Consider the following 19263-nt stretch of genomic DNA (forward strand, 5'->3'; position numbering starts at 1 on the left):
CAGCAAAAATGGGTCATCAAAATGATGGGGTACGATTTTAAACTCCAATACAAGAAAAGGTCCAAAAAATTGTGTCATAAATGACTTATCTCAGTGAATGGAGGAAACAAAATTAAATATTCGTTATGTTATAACTTGTGATGAAAGAGAACCAATTGGGGAGTTCGACTTTAACCTCCGGAAGCATTATTCTCGATTTTTGCTTAGTGGACTAAGTAAAACTCAAAGGGAGGGGAATGTTATGGATTATGTAGACCCTTATCCAAAATCTCAGTCGACTAGGGCAGCTGGGTCTGGTGGGGCATACCCAGAGAGCGTCATGAAAGGGTGAGGTTATGAGGGTGGTAAGAATGAGAAAGAGGATATAAGAGGTTGGGCTATTTCTAGAAGCTAGAATTTCAAAAATAGCTTGGTTAACTTGGAGTTTAAGAAGGCTTAACTAAAATTAGAAGAATTTTAATATTTTATAAAACTTATGAAATAGCTTAATGAGAATCCTCTATTCCTATATAAAGGTCTTGTATTTTCATTTTTGAGCAGGAATAAAAAAAATGATGTTTATCTATCTCACATCTTTCTCTCTATCTTTCCAATTCACGCCTCTCTCTCTACTTTTGTCTCTCTCTATATCTCTCAAAATCTTGCCATATTCTTGCTTTTTCTCTCTCGTTACTTGACTTATTGTAGGTCATGTGAAGCTTTGATAAAGTCTTTGGGTGTTGCCCAAGGTCCAACCAAGTCTACGCATCGTCAAGCTCGTAGTGCTAGTGTGATCCAGTCATCCCCACCCTTCCCTAGTGGAGTTGACCTCATTCAACAAGTTTAACCTTCTTGGGATGTTCCTCACTTGATCTCTATGATTTAAGTAGGTCTGAATCTCCTTCTCTCATCACCCAACTTAACTTTAATTACCTAAATCCTATAATCTTTATAAAACTCGTCAAACTTCAAAAAATTCTCTAGCCCAAACTGTAAAGAGTCTGGTCCTGATTTTTGGACCTAAGTTGCTTTAGTGTGTTCTTAGTCAACCCCTTTAAATTTCAAAGCTAACTGAGTTGCTAGTGTAGAGAACAAATTTGTATAATTTGGTCAGCTTAAACCCTAACTTATTTTTCCCTATCCTAGACTGCATAATTCAATCACTTCAAAAATTTGTAACTCCCTGTTCTTGTGTCCTCTAGACCTAAAAATTGGACCTTGTCTACCATAGGGTGTCAAGAGCCAACTCACAAATTTCATATTTTTTGTTATGCCATTAGGGAGAACTGAATTTTCTCTGAGATCCTATATGAATCCAACCACCATGTCTACCCGAGTTAACCTATTTAAAACTTACACCTTCATGTGTTCGAACCCTTAGCCTACACTATCATTAGGTTGTAATATCAATATCATAAGAGCTCCATGACAAAGGCAAGAAAAACAAAGGTTCATGAATAGAAGACTTTATTTTAGGTGGAGCAAAAAGTTGAGAATAAAGGAAAAGGTGATGGTTCTTTATCAAGATCTTCTCAGATTTAGTCACAAGATAGTACATTGCATAAGGTAATTTAATTTAAGAGAAATATTACTATGACTCATAGGTAATGTGCACAGGATAATGATGTGATAGCGTATGCTTTTTTAGATGAATACATAGGTTTGTGCATAAAAAATATACTTATTACTGAGTTTAGGGTTGGCCTCGACATGGTCTTTATTATTAGCTAGATTGTTTGGGCCTTAGGAAGATAAAACATTTAAAGAGAGTTGGTTGAAGAGCATTCAAGCCAAGGTTGAGAATGTTGAACTGGGGCTTGAATGTGTCTAAGTGGAACCTAGATGTACCACATAAGAGTCCTCTTTGAACTATTCTTATTTGTCTTTTATAGTAACCATACAATGTAGATGTGAGAACCAAAGAAGGAAACATATGAAGTTTTAAGGTAAATAATAATATAAAAATAAAGAAGAAAATAAAGGAGAGGGGGGCTCTCTGTATTAGACCTTAAGGCTTGGGTTTTGGCTTTTGGTTTTTGAAAAGAGAGGGTGTTTTCTTTTTTAGGTGATACTTTTGGTTTTTGGCATGAGAGATTGTGTGCTGTGATCTTTTTAGGGTTTTGGGTTTTTTTTTGGGTTTTGAGATTTTTGTGAGAGAAAATTTTCTTGGTGACGAAGAGGGAGATCTTGGGCTGCATGCATTAGGTCGAATGACAGGTGCAATTCTCATTTGTAGCTTTATTTATTATCTTGTATCAGATTATATTAATAAAGACTTTCCATACTCTTTTCTTGTGAATGTAGATCCTAAGCACGAGCCCAAAATCAAAACAAGCTCCACCTCCCTCTTTCTACCAAAGCACTCTCTAGGCATGTCATAAAGAGGATAAGCTTGAGAATGACTCGGGGTTATTGCGGAGTAGAACTGAGATCCCTTTACTTTGTTTTGATATTCGGGCATCGCTTTTCTTATAAAACAAAAAAAAAAGATCGAGTATCTATGGTGACTGGTGCGACTCCCTCGTAACCTGACGTACACTGAAGAGGCATCCAACAACCATAGTTTTGGAGCTTCCCTCTCTACCGTCCATTCAGTATGCTTCATATTCCTTAACCGTTCATCTAGCATCCATCGCATGAACGGTTCTGAAGAAATTGCGAGGGGTAAAAAGCAATCCAACCATTAAGTTGTTACACGGCTGACAGCATGCCACGATGATGCTTCTCAGCCGGCCGGTTTCGGACATTAGTCATGAAGATCGGCTGTGTGTGAGAAAATGACTAAACGCAGAGCGCATACTTTGACTGTTGGATGGAGCCTCCCATGCCACAAGGACACGCCATTTCGGCTGCGTGTTTTATAGTGACACGGCCCCCAAATCGTCCCTTCTCCTCTCTCCTTTCCCATGACCCTGCGATGCCAAAAGCATACCCCCCACCCCCACCAACACCTTTGCTCCTCTTCCTCGGCAAGTGAACTCAAGTAAAAAATTGTTGGTAGAGGCTCCTTGAGTGTTGGAGGCGGTGCCCACGGAGTTTCGGTGCTGTTGAGGAAGCCCAGAAGGTACGGTCAGGTTTCATCTCTCTCTCTCTCTCGCTCGCTCGCTCGCTCGCTCGATTGGTACTGAAGGAATTTTATTTTACTTTGATTTGTTCGTTGATTGGTTTGAATTGGTTGGTATCGTTTAATATGGCTGATACTTGAAGGCATGACGTCATAAATTCTCAAAGAAAGAGATATGACGTCATAAAACAAACAAATTTGGGTTTCGAATACCCTTTGCCTGAAGAGAAGAAGGTGGGGGCAGGGGGGAAAGGAGAGGAAGGATTTCAATAGAATTCTGAACAAAACTAGAGAAAATTTCCTTCTTTCATAATCGAACGTTGTTACGGAGTGTTGTTGCTTCTTGGAATTTGTTTGTGGAGCTTGTTTTTCTTATTCTCGGAACGATGTTAGGGCTTTCGCTACGTCCTTAAGATGGATTATTAATTGTAGTGTTTAGGATCTTTCTTTTATTCCTCTTTTTTTTTGCGTGTGTTGTATCGCATGACCACAAACAATCAATTCTTCTCCTTCAAAACTCTAGTTGCAACACAAAGACTTGAGGTTTCAACACTTAGGCGATACAGTTGATAGCTTGTTGTTAACTTGCTATGTCACACGGATACTCCATTTTGGTTCCCATTCCGTATCCGTTTATGTACAAGTCATATTGGAAATGGCTGTATCCCCATATCCGCAGCCGTATCCTTGTGGCATGTTTTTAGTGCCATCTTCTCAGGTAGTTATGGAGGTTGGACACCTCTTTTGAGTCAAATGATATCTGAAAGTTGAAGCAGGAGTTGCTTTTAATATGACCTTGTTCGTTGCAGGAATGTTCTTTGTGAAAATGCTGCATAAACTGGTGTTGATGCTTTTGTAGAACATCCGGCACTATGATTGATGAGAATGAAATTGAAGCGACAGCAGGAGTGCCGTGCACAACGCCGCTTAGGAGGTTCTTTGTATTGTTCTATGGTGTTGGCCACATGCTCAATGATATCACATCTGCATGCTGGTTTACCTATCTTCTAGTTTTCTTGACGGGCATTGGTTTTACTCCCAGGTATGTTGTATATGCTGGGCATTTCTCATAGCTTATCTGCCAAATTATAAGTTGAAAATTGAGCACTTTGATTCTTGAATAGGCTTCTAGTTCTATATGTATTGCTACTATTTTCATGGTCCATTGTACATTTACTGGATATGAGTTTAACGAGCGGGGAATTTGTTGCATGAGAACACTTTTTGTATGGAGGTCTAGATCATCTCTGATAAGTTCTGTTCATTGATCAGGTTAACTCTTTCCTTTTTGTACTAATAATCATGCAATAATAACAAATTTTAAAGATCAATAGTTGAAGTTATATGCCTCTTTACTCGTCATCCCAAATTGAACTTTCTCCATGCCACTCTCTCTCTCTCATTCATTGACCTCTATATTTTTTCTTTGAACGCTATTCCTAAATCCACTCTTTCTTTTTATTTAGTCACCAGAAAGCGGTTCTGTTGCCATCAGTCACTTTTGGTGTTTTCCCTTAAAGTTGTCTTTTTGATATCATTGTTCAATGCTTCAACCATGCAATTCTTCCTTCTTTTTTATCTTGTCCTCCTTGGAATGGAGTTTTGGGTTTTCCCTATCCTTTGTTACATTCTTGCAAGTTATTGGTTGCATTTCTATTTAATAAAAGCATTTTCTCTGTTTGGAATATAATTGATGGGGGAAATACACTTCTATGCCATCATTCAATCTGATCAAAAATATTTTTTGAGATCAAGATGGAGAGAAGAGAGTTTGTTCAGAGGATCAAGTCCCATGTATTCATTGCAACATTTATCTGATACACTAATTTGCTTCCAGTTTATCAATTCAGATCAAGCAGAAAACACCTACAAGTATGATTTTTGAAGGCCACTTAACGAATGACCTAATATATATATATATATACATATATATATATATATATATATATATATATATATATATATATATATATATGCTAGTTATTTTCATGTACAAACACCTCTTTTTTATTTTCATTTTTTGGGTTGTTTTCATGAAACTAACCTTACACGTGATCTACATCTTTTGTTTAGTGGGGATCGGCTTGATCATCTGATTACAACACTTAGGCAGGATTTTAAAAGGCTTGAAAAATCAATAGCTACAATGTGCAATATCTTTTAGACACTTAAAATTGTGTTTTTAGATAAAAAAGCACAATCCACACATCGATTTAGCATTTGGACCATGTTGAAGCCATCTATGAGGTACGATTGTATCAAAGCAACCAGCACCATGGTGATCTATAGGTGTTTGTGCATACAAATGTTTGTAGCAAATATTATCCCACACACACACACACACACACACATATATATATATATATATATATATATATATATATATATATATATATATAACATCACCCGAACTGCATGGGGTCGGCTTTATGAGTCCTATTTCTCCATTCCTGTCTATCTAGAGCTAAACATCACATGCGTTGTGAGAGGTCTTCGTGCAACGTCCAAACCATCTTAAACGTACATTAGCCTTTATTGGTCTGACTCCTAGGCACATTTTAATATATTCATTTCTAATTCTATCCTTTCTCGTAACCCCATACATCCATCTTAGCGTACACATCTCTGCAACATGCACCCAGTCCTCTTGTCGCTTTTTAGTCACCCAGCATTCAACTCCGTATAATTGTGTTGGTCTTATTAGTAGTATTGTAGAAACGCCATTTCAGTCGTAGAGGTACTCTTTTATCACATAACACACCACTAGCTTGTTTGCACTTAACCCAATCAACATTGAACCTATTTGTGATATCTTCTTCAAATCCCTTGTTCTGTTGTAATATAGAACCTAAATACCAAAATTTATGGTATTGTTGTAATAGATATTGTAATAACCTCGAATTTTGGCAATTACTTGTTCAAATTATTTGAAAATAATGGGTATTTTTTTAAATTTGGGTCTGGGATCCAAATTTCGGATCCAGGACCCATAAAGGGATCTCTACGTATACTTATCTCGTATAAACTTATATGTATATTGTTGAGACTAAGAGGTTTTTAGTTAAAAGTTTTTCTAAACTAGAGGTTATTTGAATTTTAATATTTAATGAGGGACTTGGGTGTAATTTCGTTCTTTGGACTATCTCTATTTAATATAGAGATTAGCCCTAATCCAGGAGTAACGAGTTTCTTTATTGTGTAACCGACTCTCTCTCTTCCTCTCTCTCTCTACCCAGGTATTTGCGCATCACATCTTCCTTCTACATGGTATCAGAGCCTGTGATCTCGGGAGCGTGATTAATAGGGATCGATCTTCACCAACGAAAAAAATATATTGAAATCAGGTTTGCGTTTTTGTTTGTGTGTAAGATCTGATAACAGATCTGGGATTTGACCCAGATCTGTCATCAGATCTAAGGGAGCAGATGTGGAGCCGTAACCCTTGAGCTTCTCAGTTTGGAGTATTTTTTTTCCGCCGTGATCTCCTGCCATGATTGTTTTTTGTCGTGATTTCCTGCCGTGACTTCCTGTTGTTTGGGAGTCGCAGCAATCTCATTTCCTGTGCTGTTGCGTGTGATTGAGATTCATTTCATGTGCTGTTGCGTGTGATCGAGATATGACTGACTTGTTTAACCGTGCTCTGAAGAACTGATATTCTTAATTGGCTATCGAGCTTTATATGTTTGGGAGCAGCAGTTGTCGTGATTCCTTTTCTGCGTCTGCATATTATCATTGGTCGTGATTCCCTGAAATTTTAGTTGGTTGTTTTATTTCAAAATATGGATTTCAGCAGTCGTTATTCCCTGTTGTGTCGTGGTTCTTTTGCAGTCGTTATTCCCTGCTGTGTTGGAAAATTCTTCCTGTTTGTGGGGTGATGTTCTTTACTGGTTGTCATATTGCCTGACGCGTGATTATAACACTTGTTGTTCAAGTGAGGTAATCTTTTTTTTTTGTTTGCTGAAATAGAATTACATCTTCAGTATGGCTGAAACTTCGAAATGTGATTCCAAAATTGAACATATTGGGGAGTATAAGGCTTTTGCCAATCCCTTCTCGTACGACTCTTCTGTAAGGTTGAATGAAACCAACTATGCCCGGTGGTCCAGAACTTTTATGATGTCGGTATCTGGACATCGTAGAAAACATATTTTATTGGAAGACGAACCCACTGAAAAATTGAGAAAATATGTTACTTGGGATGAAGATAATGACATAGTCATGTCATGGATCATGAATAGTGTCGAACCCCATATTGCAGATAGATTAATTTATTATAATACAACCAAACTGATGTGGGACAATCTTCGAGATACGTACTCACAAGAGACTAATGTGAGTCGTATCCTGCAAGTCGAACAGGAGATATATAATTTGCAGCAGGGAGATCAGACCTTGGCCCAATACTATGCCTCTGTCAAAGCTGCGTTTGAAAGACTCAATGCTCACAGGCCTCTTTGTTGCTCGAAGCAAAAGGATCATCAAGAACAAACTATGGTTGCTTGCTTTCTTACAGGTCTCTCTTCAGAATTTTCTGTTGCAAAAGTCCAAATGTTGACTGGATCAGATGTACCTACTCTTGCTGATGCATACAATCGTCTGAGTAGACTTGCGATCTCTCTTCCACAATCTCAACCTGTGACTCAGTCATCTGCTCTTGTTGTCTCATCTGGTTATGGGCATGGAAATATTCAGAATATCAGAGGACGAGGTATGAGAGGCAGAGGAAAGCTTCAATGTACATTCTGTGGAAAATCTGGACATTTAGAAGATCGTTGCTGGGATAAGCATGGTCGGTCAACCTCTTCTTCATCAAAGTCATATGCCCCTAAAGCAAATGTTACTACTCTCGAGGTAACAAATATACAGGATAATATCTCTGCAAGTGACAGTAGTATCACCCTCAGTCGTACTGAATATGATGAGGTAACAAATGTACATGATAATCTCTCTGCAAGTGACAAAATAGTATCACATTTTCTTATCCCGCGGGTACACACGGGCCGAGACAACCATCACGGAAGAGAACGTTCAGGGGTATATTATTCAAAGTTGTTTTATTAACCCGAACATTCTAACTGTGACTGAAATCCCAAGGGAGCGGCCAGTGACCGAGAGAACCTCCCAAAGGCCAAACCAAAACAGGATGCATCCCTAACTTCTGCAGAAGAACAAAGAACTACCACCTAGGACATATTGGTAGTCCGGGTCCCCCAACTCCGAGAACTGGGGACCAACGAGTCACTTTAGCTCGAAACAGTAAACATGTCCCCGGAGTTTTGTACCACCTACCCTCTCCAAGGTAAGCCTGAATCTGAGTGGGTTAATCTTTTCATTTAATTTATTTTTCGAAGTACAAGGCATTTCCCCAACTTCCTTCTACTACCACGGCAGTAGAATTCCCAACCTTAGTCAATTTACCAAGGGTATAGAACAGTCTCAATCCTTTGTCATATTGATTGCATAACCCACCCAAAGTGCTCCGGTGCCTTTAAACTAGTCAAGCAACAATATTATATTTTCATTTTCATGTGAATCCCCATCATAACTTCGATGGTCTATGCAAGACCCTCGATACACTGGCTGGACATTCATATGTCTACAACAAACCGACCCATAGATTCGGTTATCAAATCATTATTATTATTATTTATTTACTCTTTAATAGCAAATTGCCACAACACCTCCATGTATAAAAAGGGTGGCATGTATTAAAAGTTCTGCCAACAAGCAACGACACGGTTGGTGTCTTATATTGAGCATGCAGTGTAGTCCTTGAGATTTGGTAATACTACTATATACATTTCTCCCAACACACTCTCATTTGAACATTCCACCGGATATACAGCTTATTTGGCAGTTGATACTTTCAGCAAATATGTAGGGTTAAGCAATAGTACTTCAGAAAAATATGCAGTTTATAACATGCATATGAACATTGGAGAATAAGAGTCTTAATGGCCATTTGAACCTTCTAGATGATATACACGTAATGGGCATTGGGACATTTTAAGGAATATGAAATTGTACATCATAAACTATACAACTAAATATCAATTTAACTTACAAGTTACTATGCAGTTGAACACCAAATTTGCATGCAGCTTAATATACGACTAAATATTAATTTAATATACAAGTTACTATGCAGTTGAACACCAGATTTGCATGCAGCTTAATATACGACTGAATATTAATTTAATATACAAGTTACACATCCCATTGTTCGGTTTTTTAGTTGGCACACAGTCCATCTATCACACTTACCTTCAGCCAACAACAGAGATGAACTTAAGCAACTATTACTATATGCAAGAAGAACTACTTAGATTAAGCCATAAACTGTGGAAAATGAAAGTTTTTGGTACAAAAAATTTCATATTCAGCACAAAAGATTTGCACAGAATAAATCCTGAAATTCAAGAGAATATACCCCCTGCCAAGTCATGCAGTTCCAAAGGTTATACACAAGGCTAAATCATAAAATTTACAGGAATGTGTATATATATATATATATATACATATATACGAAATTTCAGAGGAATGTGTATGCAACTTAAATCATAAATTTCAATAAAGTAAAACAAACTGAATCATGAAATCCAAAGAAACATACACAGGTATAACCCATGAATTTCAAGAAAATTGAGGACAGGATCAGATCATGACTTCCCTAAACTGCATAAAAGTCTCTTTTTCCATATGCCGATCCTGCTTATACCCATAAAACAGATTAACTTATAGACTTAATCTTGTTTGAGATTCTAAGAAAATTTTATATTCAGAACAACAGAATTGCATACTCGTTACAGGTTATATTTAGGCAATAATGTAACATGCTCAACAAATTACAATAGTTCTCGGATGGTACACACGGTAACCAGATGTATTTTCTCCCTTTTTTTTTTCACAATAATCTGACCCCCCCCCCCCCCAAATCTCAGATTTGGGGTTTTCGTTTTGGGGTTGACAGACGACCCCAAATCAGAGGTTTTCCTTTCCCCTTTTTTTTTTTCGAGATTAGGGTGTCCCGACAACCCTCACCTCATGCTCGACCCATAGCATACCCGAAAAGGAACAACAACCTACCATTTTTCGGCGAAGATGTTGCAGCAGCCACGAGAGGAGGTCGGTCGGCCTGGACAGCACCACGACTGGAGGAGAGGTCGGCGTCTCCTGGCAAGGCTTCGAGCAGCAGGCCGGAGCTCGGAGGGCGATCCAAAGGATAGAGAGGTCGAGGAGAGTGAGAGAGGGAAGAGATAGCGAGAGAGGGATGGAAGAGGGGTTCGGGGGTCCCCCTTTGTAGGAGGGTGGCCTCCCGGAAGGGAAGGAAACCCTGCCCCTTCCCGGCGGCTGCGCTGTGCTCCCCCACCTCCCCATCTCTTGACGCGTTAGGGTTCAACTGAACCCTAACACTCGATATATCGGGGGAGGGGGTTTTCCCCCTTTTTATGTTTATCGGGCAACCCATATCGGGTTGCCCCCTTTTAATCCCTCCCTGTATTAAAGTTTTACAGGGTGTGGGCCGGGTCCGGGTTCGAACCACGACCTGCGATGCTGGATCCGATCGCGATTTGGATCCGGGTCACGTGAATAACAGTGGATCCAGGGGTTGGATCCACTTGGGTCCAACGGCGGATTTGACAAGTTTATAATAATAATTATTAGTTATTTATTTATTTAGTATTACTATTATATAAATACTTTAATACGCACATATATCTTTCTTTTGGATCCGGGTAACGGATCCTAGGCCCAATTCACGTTAATTAAAAAAAAAAAAATATATATATATATATATATATATATATATATATATAGAATTTCTATATACTGCATAAAATTTGCGGTTATTACAGGTTCTTCGCATCCGTTGAAACAAAGATTAATGCTAACATTGTCAAGTTCAAAAGAGCATCGGAAGCTTGGCATTATCTCGAGAAAATGTATACATCAAGAGATCTATCCCATAAGTATTACCTTCAAAAGAAGGCCCTCTCTCTTACTCAAGGTGAAATGTTTATTAGGGAATATTTTGCCGACCTTTCCTCCATTTGGGATGAGTTTTCCATGCTTGAACCAAAATGGAGTGGAGAGGCAATTGAACTCCGCCACAAGCAACTTGAAGAAGATCGGTTCTTCAATTTTTTGAATGGGTTAAGACCGGAATTTGAGCAAATAAGGTCATCACTTCTATCCTCGTTTACTCCTCCCTCTCTTGAAGATGTTCTCACCAAATTAAGTGGTAAGGAGACTCGTATGAGTTTATGTAAACAAGGATCAAATGTTCTTGCGGTTCCTTATAATTATGAAGAAAACAATGAGGTCAATGCCGTATCAAGACCCGGAAATAATGTAAAGACCTATCGTCCTCCTCATTTCAAATCACAAAATCAAGGAGGTGATGGTGGACAAAGAGGAAAGAGGGACTATAGCAAGATTATTTGTCATTTTTGTAAAGAATCGGGGCATATCAAGCCCATATGTCCCAAATGGAAGAAGCTTCTCGCCATGGCTACCACCGGTGTACCACAAAAGGAAGAGGCATCATCAAGTGGGTCACTCTCTTTAAATCAAATAGTGGAAGCCCTTTAACCTCTCCTCAAGGGAGCTACCTCCGGTGCCGTCGTGTCTACTTCTTCCTTTCCAGGTAAAGTCTCTTGGCTTTTGGACTCAGGTGCATCTTTTCATATGTCCCCAAACATGTTTTCGCTTTCCGATTATTCAAAAAATGTTTCTTCATCCTTTGTTTCCACTGTGGATGGAACCTCTCTTGAAATTAAAGGAATAGGTAATTTTGAAACTCAAGTTTTTTTCATTCAAAAAATTAGATTTATACCTAAACTAAACTTAAACCTTCTCTCTGTTTCTCAACTCTCGGACCATGGTTGCAATATTAAATTTTCGTGTGATAAATGTTTAATACAGGATCGTCGGTCCGGGAAATTGATTGGGGAAGGCTTTAGAAAAGGAGACTTATACTATATGGAATCTCTTCAAGTTCCAAAATCTTTTTGTAATGTTGCCCGAAACAAAGATATAAATATGTGGCACAAAAGACTTGGTCATCCTAATATCACCAAGTTATCTTATTTACATTTTGCGAAGGACCTATGTAAAAGTTCATTTTCTTGTAATGATTGTATTCTCGGAAAAATGCAAAGTTTACCTTTTGAGCAAAGAACTATGTTCTCATCTAAAACCTTCAAAATTATTCATTCCGATGTTTGGGGACCCGCACCTGTTGTTTCAAAAAGAGGCTTTTCTTATTATGTCATTTTTGTGGATGATTTCTCCAGATATTCATGGATCTATTTTCTTAAGTTCAAACATGAAGTTTTTGCGTGTTTTAAAACCTTCCATTCAATGATCAAGAATCAATTCAACAGTAATATAAAGATTTTTAGAAGTGATTCTGGAGGAAAATATCTCTCCAACCAATTTAAAGTATATCTTGAGGATCACAGAATTATTCACCAAAGGTTTTGTCCTAAAACCCCTCAACAGAATGGGTTGGCCGAAAGAAAACATAGGCACATCATTGAGACCACTAGGACCCTTCTTATTTCCCAAAACATTCCTAAAAATTTTTGAGCTGAAGCAGCTCTTGCTTCTGTTTATCTGATAAATCGCTTACCATCTAGGATATTAGGGAAAATATCCCCTTTTGAGATTTTATATAAGCTTGAACCTGATTATAATAGGTTACGAGTTTTTGGGTGTAAGTGTTTTATACTTACGGATAAAAATGACAAGCTCTCTCCCAAAGCTATCCCCTACGCCTTTCTTGGATATTCCGAAACTCAAAAAGGGTTTCGTTGTTATGATCTTCGAGATGATAAGTTATATGTCTCTAGAAATGTAATTTTTTTAGAAAATGAAACTGGATTTGAAAAAAATGTTTCTCAACAAGAAAATTTTGATTACTCCTTCCTTTTTGACTTATTGTCTAGTAATGATGATATATCTAGTGATGATGATGTATCATCAAACCATGATGAGGAAATTGATGGTGATGTTGAAGAACATAACCCACTCAATGAACAAGAAAACAAGATTTCAAGTGATCCAATAACCTACTCACGTAGAAACCAAGACACCTTTAGAAGTACTATTGACCAATATAGTGAGCTTGTTCATGCTCTCGATCACCGAAGATCTGAGAGGAATAGGAGACCTCCAACTCGTTTTGTCTCTTTTGATTCCTTTTCACCCCGATATAGGGCTTGTCTTAGTGCCATTCACTCTTATTTTGAACCAAGAAATTTTAAAGAAGCTAAAAAATGTATAGAATGGCAAGAAGCTATGCGAAATGAACTTAATGCTCTTAAAAGAGCTGAAACTTGGGATTTCCAAACTCTACCCATAGGAAAGAAAACTATAGGTTGTCGATGGGTTTTTAAGGTTAAGACTAAGAGCGACAGATCTCTGGAAAGGTATAAAGCTCGCTTAGTCGCAAAAGGGTATGGGCAAGAATATGGAATTGATTATGAAGAAACCTTTGCTCCTGTAGCTCGAATGATTACAGTTAGATGTCTTATTACTATTGCATCTATTAAAAATTGGAACATTTTTCAAATGGATGTGAAAAATACTTTTTTAAATGGTGATCTTAACGAAGAAATGTACATGGATGCCCCACCAGGCATGAAGATTCCTTAAGACAAAGTTCTTTGCCTTCGCAAGGCCTTCTATGGCTTGAAACAGGCCCCCAAAGCTTGGTATGATAGGTTTACAAGTGTAATGATGGAAAATGGTTTTTCCTCATGTTATACTGATACTGCTCTATTTACTAGAAAATCTAATGCATGAATTGTGATTCTATTACTCTATGTTGATGACATGCTAATTACAGGTGATGATGTTCAAGGAGTCAAGGGTATTAAGTCCGTCTTGACTTCAAAATTTGAGATGTCAGACTTGGGTTTTCTGACATATTTTCTTGGAATTGAGGTTGCTTATTCGCAACGTGGTTATTTTCTATCTCAGTCTAAACTTGCTTGTGAGATTATTGACAGATCAGGAATTTCTGATGACAAAGTATGCAAGACTCCTGAAGTTGTGGGATAAAAAATGAAGATTGATGACGGAGTTCCTCTAACTGATCCTACTCCTTATAGGCAGTTGATAGGTTCTTTAATGTACCTTAGCATTACTCGGCCTGATTTGTCTCATGCTATACACATCGCTAGCCAGTTTCAGCACGCTCCTACAACTGTTCATATGAGTGTTGTCCTTCGCATCATCAGATATCTGAAGGGAATAATGAACAAGGGAGTATTTTTATCCTCTTCCTCTGAATTAAAATTACTTGCTTATACTGACTCAGATTGGGGAGGTGACCTTGGTAACCGTCACTCCACCACTGGCTTTTGTGTTTTCGTAGGTGAGTCCTTGATCTCATGGCGATGCAAAAAGCAACAGAAGGTCTCTTTGTCATCCACTGAAGCCGAATACAGAGCCATGACATTCACTACCATGGAAATTGTATGGATTCGATGCCTTTTGGAAGATATGAGAGTGCTTATCAGAGAGCCAACAAAGCTATGTTGTGACAATAAAAGTGCAATCTATATTGCCAAAAATCACACCTTTCACGAGCGAACAAAGCATATAGAGATGGACTGCCATTATGTCAGAGAAGAATACTTGAAGAAGGTCATTGATTTACCATACGTGACGTCTGAGTATCAACTTGCGGACTTCTTCACAAAAGCTCTTTGTTCGCCCAGATTTCATTTCCTTCTTGACAAACTTGCGGTTATCGCACCGTAAGTTTGAGGGGGGGTGTTAAAATGTATACTCAAAAACATTATTGTAAGTATAAATATAGCATGAGACAAATCAAAAGGGTATTCCAATAGGGGTGTTCCCAAAGATATGAGAGTACTCAAAAACGTATCTCTATATATAAGTATATATATTTATATATTTTTCCCTTTTTCTCTATATAAGTATATAGTAAGCTTGAGAGTCCCCCTTTGCACCTCTTTGCTCTTGTATAAATAGGGGTGTTAAAATGTATACTCAATAACTCCTTTGGGGAGCCCCCCTTTGCACCTCTTTGCTCTTGTATAAATAGGGGTGTTCCCCCTTGTTGTAAAATAAGCTTGAGAGTCTCAAGCATTTGCTATTTTATGAAATACATGCCTTAGTGCATGTTTGCTACATTTATCCTTTTTTGCGTATTTTGTTCAAGTGTTGTGAAAGTGCCTCCGTGCAAAGTATTTGTGCTTGTATGCGTATTGTCTCTTTGTAGACATTTTCACACACACACACATACATATATATATATATATATATATATATATATATATATATATATATATATATATATATATATATATATATATATAGAGAGAGAGAGAGAGAGAGAGAGAGAGAGTAGCTTTTTGATGAATAGGTGCTTGAGCACCTACTTAATCAGGCTGGCCGTCCGTCAAGCGTGTCCATCACGTGCTTGATGGACGGCTAGCGGGAAAAAAATGCTAAAACAATGCTTTTGGCTCAAAAACGAGCAAAAAAGACCTTTTAGCAGCGCTCAAAAATCGCTGATAAAGGTAAAAAGGATGCACGCATCATTAAAAATTTGTAATGATGTGCGCATCCTTAAGGACTTTAGCGGCGCTTTTTGTGCACCTCTAAAGGTAGTTTTTGCTGAAAAACTCAAATTTTTTTTTGCGCAACTGTCCATCAACGCCCGCGATGCAGGGTTAGGGTGCTCAAGCACCTATGCTCTACTATATATATATATATATATATATATATATATACAGAGAGAGAGAGAGAGATGTATTGCTAGAAACCATTTTTTATTAGGAGCATTAAAAAATCATAGTTGCAGGCATATTTTGCTTAATCTGAACCCATAAATGTGTTTTTGTCATTGCATATTTACTAAAAGACATGCTTTGGATCAAATTGGTTAATGAAGAAACTTAAATCTTTTATATCAAGTTTTAGTGCAATATGTGCTAAGTTGAATGTAATATCATATTGTATTTGTTGTATATACCTGAGTATTCTTAGATACACTTATCACATGTGAAGAATTTATGTCTCTATGAGCTACATAACGCATCATCAATCATCAAATCTCACAAGAACAATGCAAAATAGTAATATCTTCAATTAAGAACACGCCACAAGATTCATTGAAAAAACAAGTTTATGAATACTTTACAATTACAAATTACAATACATAACCAAGTTTTTAATAAGTATAACATCAATCAATCATCATCATCTTCTTCTTTTCCTCCTCCTTTGACATTCAAATCATCTCCAATATACGTGGGGTCTTCGTCATGTATGTCCTGTGCTCCCTCCACGTTTATCCATTGAATGTTTTTTTTACCTTAACGAAATCACAAAAGCCCTCTCTCTGACACAAAGATCTGCTCCCAAAACGGTCTCACGAGTCCTAGGGTATTTGGGAAGCTCTCTAGTATGTTCTATACGAATGAGGGTTTCGGCCCTCAAAAGCCCCTTAAAACCCAAAAACTTAAAACCTCGTTTTTTCCTTTACGATACACGTACAACGTATCATGCTATTGCATTGATACGTATGCGTATCGTACGATATGCTACGATACAAACATTGGTTAGGACTGTGCCTAACAGCTAGTTGGAGACGGTCCAACTAACTGTTAGGCTAGTCCTTCTCCTTGTATATATAAGTGTGTGTAAGTGAAAAGTGGGAGTGATGGGGTGTGTTAACATGTGTATGATGTACGATGTGTGTGGAGTATCATATATGCATGGCTGTGAGTGTAGTATGGGTTTTTGTATATATTTATGTTTTGAACAATTAATAAAATAAATTATTATCATTATTTTTTGTTTTGTTATTTTGTCTTTGGTAAAATGCATCATTATCTTTTTTTGTGTCTCCAATTTCATTCTATTCCATGACAATATGAGCCATTGTTTTTTTACTTCTCTGAAAAACACATCTGAACATGAAAAATGCCAGAATGTTTTCTAAATTTCTACTGGGAAATCTATGATAATGACATCTGTTTTTCAGATTAACAGAAAACCCCTGCAACTCTGATCTTTACATGGTCTTAATGAGGGCCCTAATGAAAATGGATCCTAATGAATGCATTCCTCCTATATATTTTCATGCTTTGCCAATTATTTCTGCAAAGAAACACTGTATCCACAACAACGGCGGACCATAAAGGTTTTCCATTAAGCTATTCAAGACTATCAATAAACTGTGTGCTCTTAGAGAAGGAAATCATCACCTTTGGTTGGCACTAACCCAATTGTTTCACTGCAATTCTTGAACAATAGCTATATCATGTTAACTAAATGCAAAATTAGATGCAGAAGTAACATAGAATTGTTTCTAATAGATTCCATCATGAATACTTAGTGTTACCTCTTTAAAGAATGAAGGAATTGCTAAGCCATCAATCACTTATAGGGTTTTATGGTGGACCATAAATTGGAGAATCCCTATATTCTCATAAAATTTTGACATTTACCTTTCCACAACCTGGTTTAATGTTTCAATCATATCCCAGCCTTTGAATTGGTTGTAGGGTGTGAGTGGACTAAATCAGTCCATTTCAAGCTACTGTTTTTTTCATCTAGTGTTTAGAAATGACAACTTGCTAAAACTCTTTATGTATGTCTGCATGATGCCTTATAGATACCTTCAAGAATGATGCTAATATTGTGATTGCATTTCTTTGCTGTTTACTCAGGGATGCAGCTACTGTGATGCTCACAGGCCAAATTGCTGATGGATTGACCACAATATTTGTTGGTGAGCTGGTACTATTCATCACCTTTGGTATTAGTTGATGCTTCATATCACTCACATAACGTAATTATCTTTTGGTTGACCTATATTGAGCAAACTAATGTTGCTGATATTGAAGTTGACAAATGAATCAGCATCTATCTTTGTGAAAAATGACTTGGTAAATATAATAGATTACTCACAAAATATATGAGGTTGAATGTGTTTTTACCCTGATTCATTGATGGGCATTGAGTTCCTTCACATTTTATGCTCGTGCATTCTTTCTTATTAATTTGGCAGTTATTTGTTATCAATCTTCTTCAATGTCCTCCAGGTTCTGACATATTTCATAGGTGCTACCTTGCACAACACTCGCTTGTGCATCTCCTTTGTCCACCTGATCCTTCTCCTTAACAAAAAGAGAGGAGTAAACTTTACTCCTATCCCCTGAGCAACCATCAAAGCTTTATCCAGACTCTTATAACTTCTCAATATCCCAGAAGTTCAAGAAATCTACCTGCAAACACACCTAGAGTACCTCAGAAAGATTTGCGAATAAATTGTCCATTTTCACTCTAAACCCCTTCACAAAGCATGTGGCTCTCCTAGAGTTTCTAATCCTAATTTCACTAACCTAGAGTCTCTAGGTGATAAACCCTGGAGCTCTCCTTTGCCAACTTCCCCTTGGGCACTTCCTTCTCCACCTGTATGTCCCGAGTACCTCGGGGGATTACTTCTTCTTGACTGTCAGAACTCTAAGTTGATCTTTTCCTTTCATCAAGTTATGTTTTCCATTCCTGACCCTACACACCCCATTGGGAAGAATTTCTAAACCAATTGTCGGCAATATGACCGGTAATATATATTTTACAACTTATGTTCCCACATCTAAGTAGATCACCGATCAATCAAGAACACACTATTTGCAAGCAAAAGTCAGATAGTTTGGATCCTTATAAAGTAATGTGATTGATGCAGATGCGAACATCTTAAAAAATGCAAGTAGGATTCCGTTATATGAACAAAAAATATGCTTAAAATATCACTGTGGATGCTTCATTCTGATACTTCATTTTTTATGGCATTTGAGAGTTCATTTTTTGCGTCTCTCTCTCTCTCTATATATATATATGTATATATATATATATAGGGATGGTTTCATTTTTCTTTTCATCTGTTATTTTGTACAAGTGCACTTTGCACTTCATGGCATATTCTTTTTATGCTGAACTATATCCTTTTTCTGATTTAAGCTATAACACAATCCATTTCAATTGCTAAAAGTCCTCAACTTTTACATCCTTTTTCTTTCCATTGCTTTCAGATCAGCTAGCGCTTTTCTTAACACGTGAACATTTGCATGTTTCAATGAGCATTTGCCATGTTATCTTATCAGTTATTCTTCCCTTTAATTCTGAATACATTTCTGTATCACTACTCTCTCTCTCTCTCTCTCTAATGCACA

The 19263-nt window shown here is 37.4% G+C and overlaps 1 protein-coding gene across 4 annotated transcripts in view; it reads left to right on the top strand.

The window, feature by feature from the left end:
• Positions 1-2077: 2077 nt before the first annotated feature.
• LOC149815830 (uncharacterized) overlaps positions 2078-19263 on the top strand; it is a 110771-nt gene continuing 93585 nt past the window's right edge. For 2 of the 4 annotated variants that reach the window (XM_089990102.1, XM_089990104.1), the window contains exons 1-3: positions 2173-3043; positions 3853-4085; positions 17758-17827. In XM_089990102.1, coding sequence (XP_089846228.1) covers positions 3916-4085; positions 17758-17827 — 240 coding nt within the window. In that variant the 5' untranslated portion in view covers positions 2173-3043; positions 3853-3915. Of the gene's footprint in view, positions 3054-3852; positions 4086-17757; positions 17828-19263 lie in introns of all 4 variants that reach the window. The other 2 variants (XM_089990103.1, XM_089990101.1) reach the window with 2 other exon arrangements.

This window comes from Nuphar pumila, chromosome 15, assembly GCF_984573655.1.
Source record: "Nuphar pumila chromosome 15, dmNupPumi1.hap1.1, whole genome shotgun sequence".
NCBI lineage: Eukaryota > Viridiplantae > Streptophyta > Magnoliopsida > Nymphaeales > Nymphaeaceae > Nuphar > Nuphar pumila.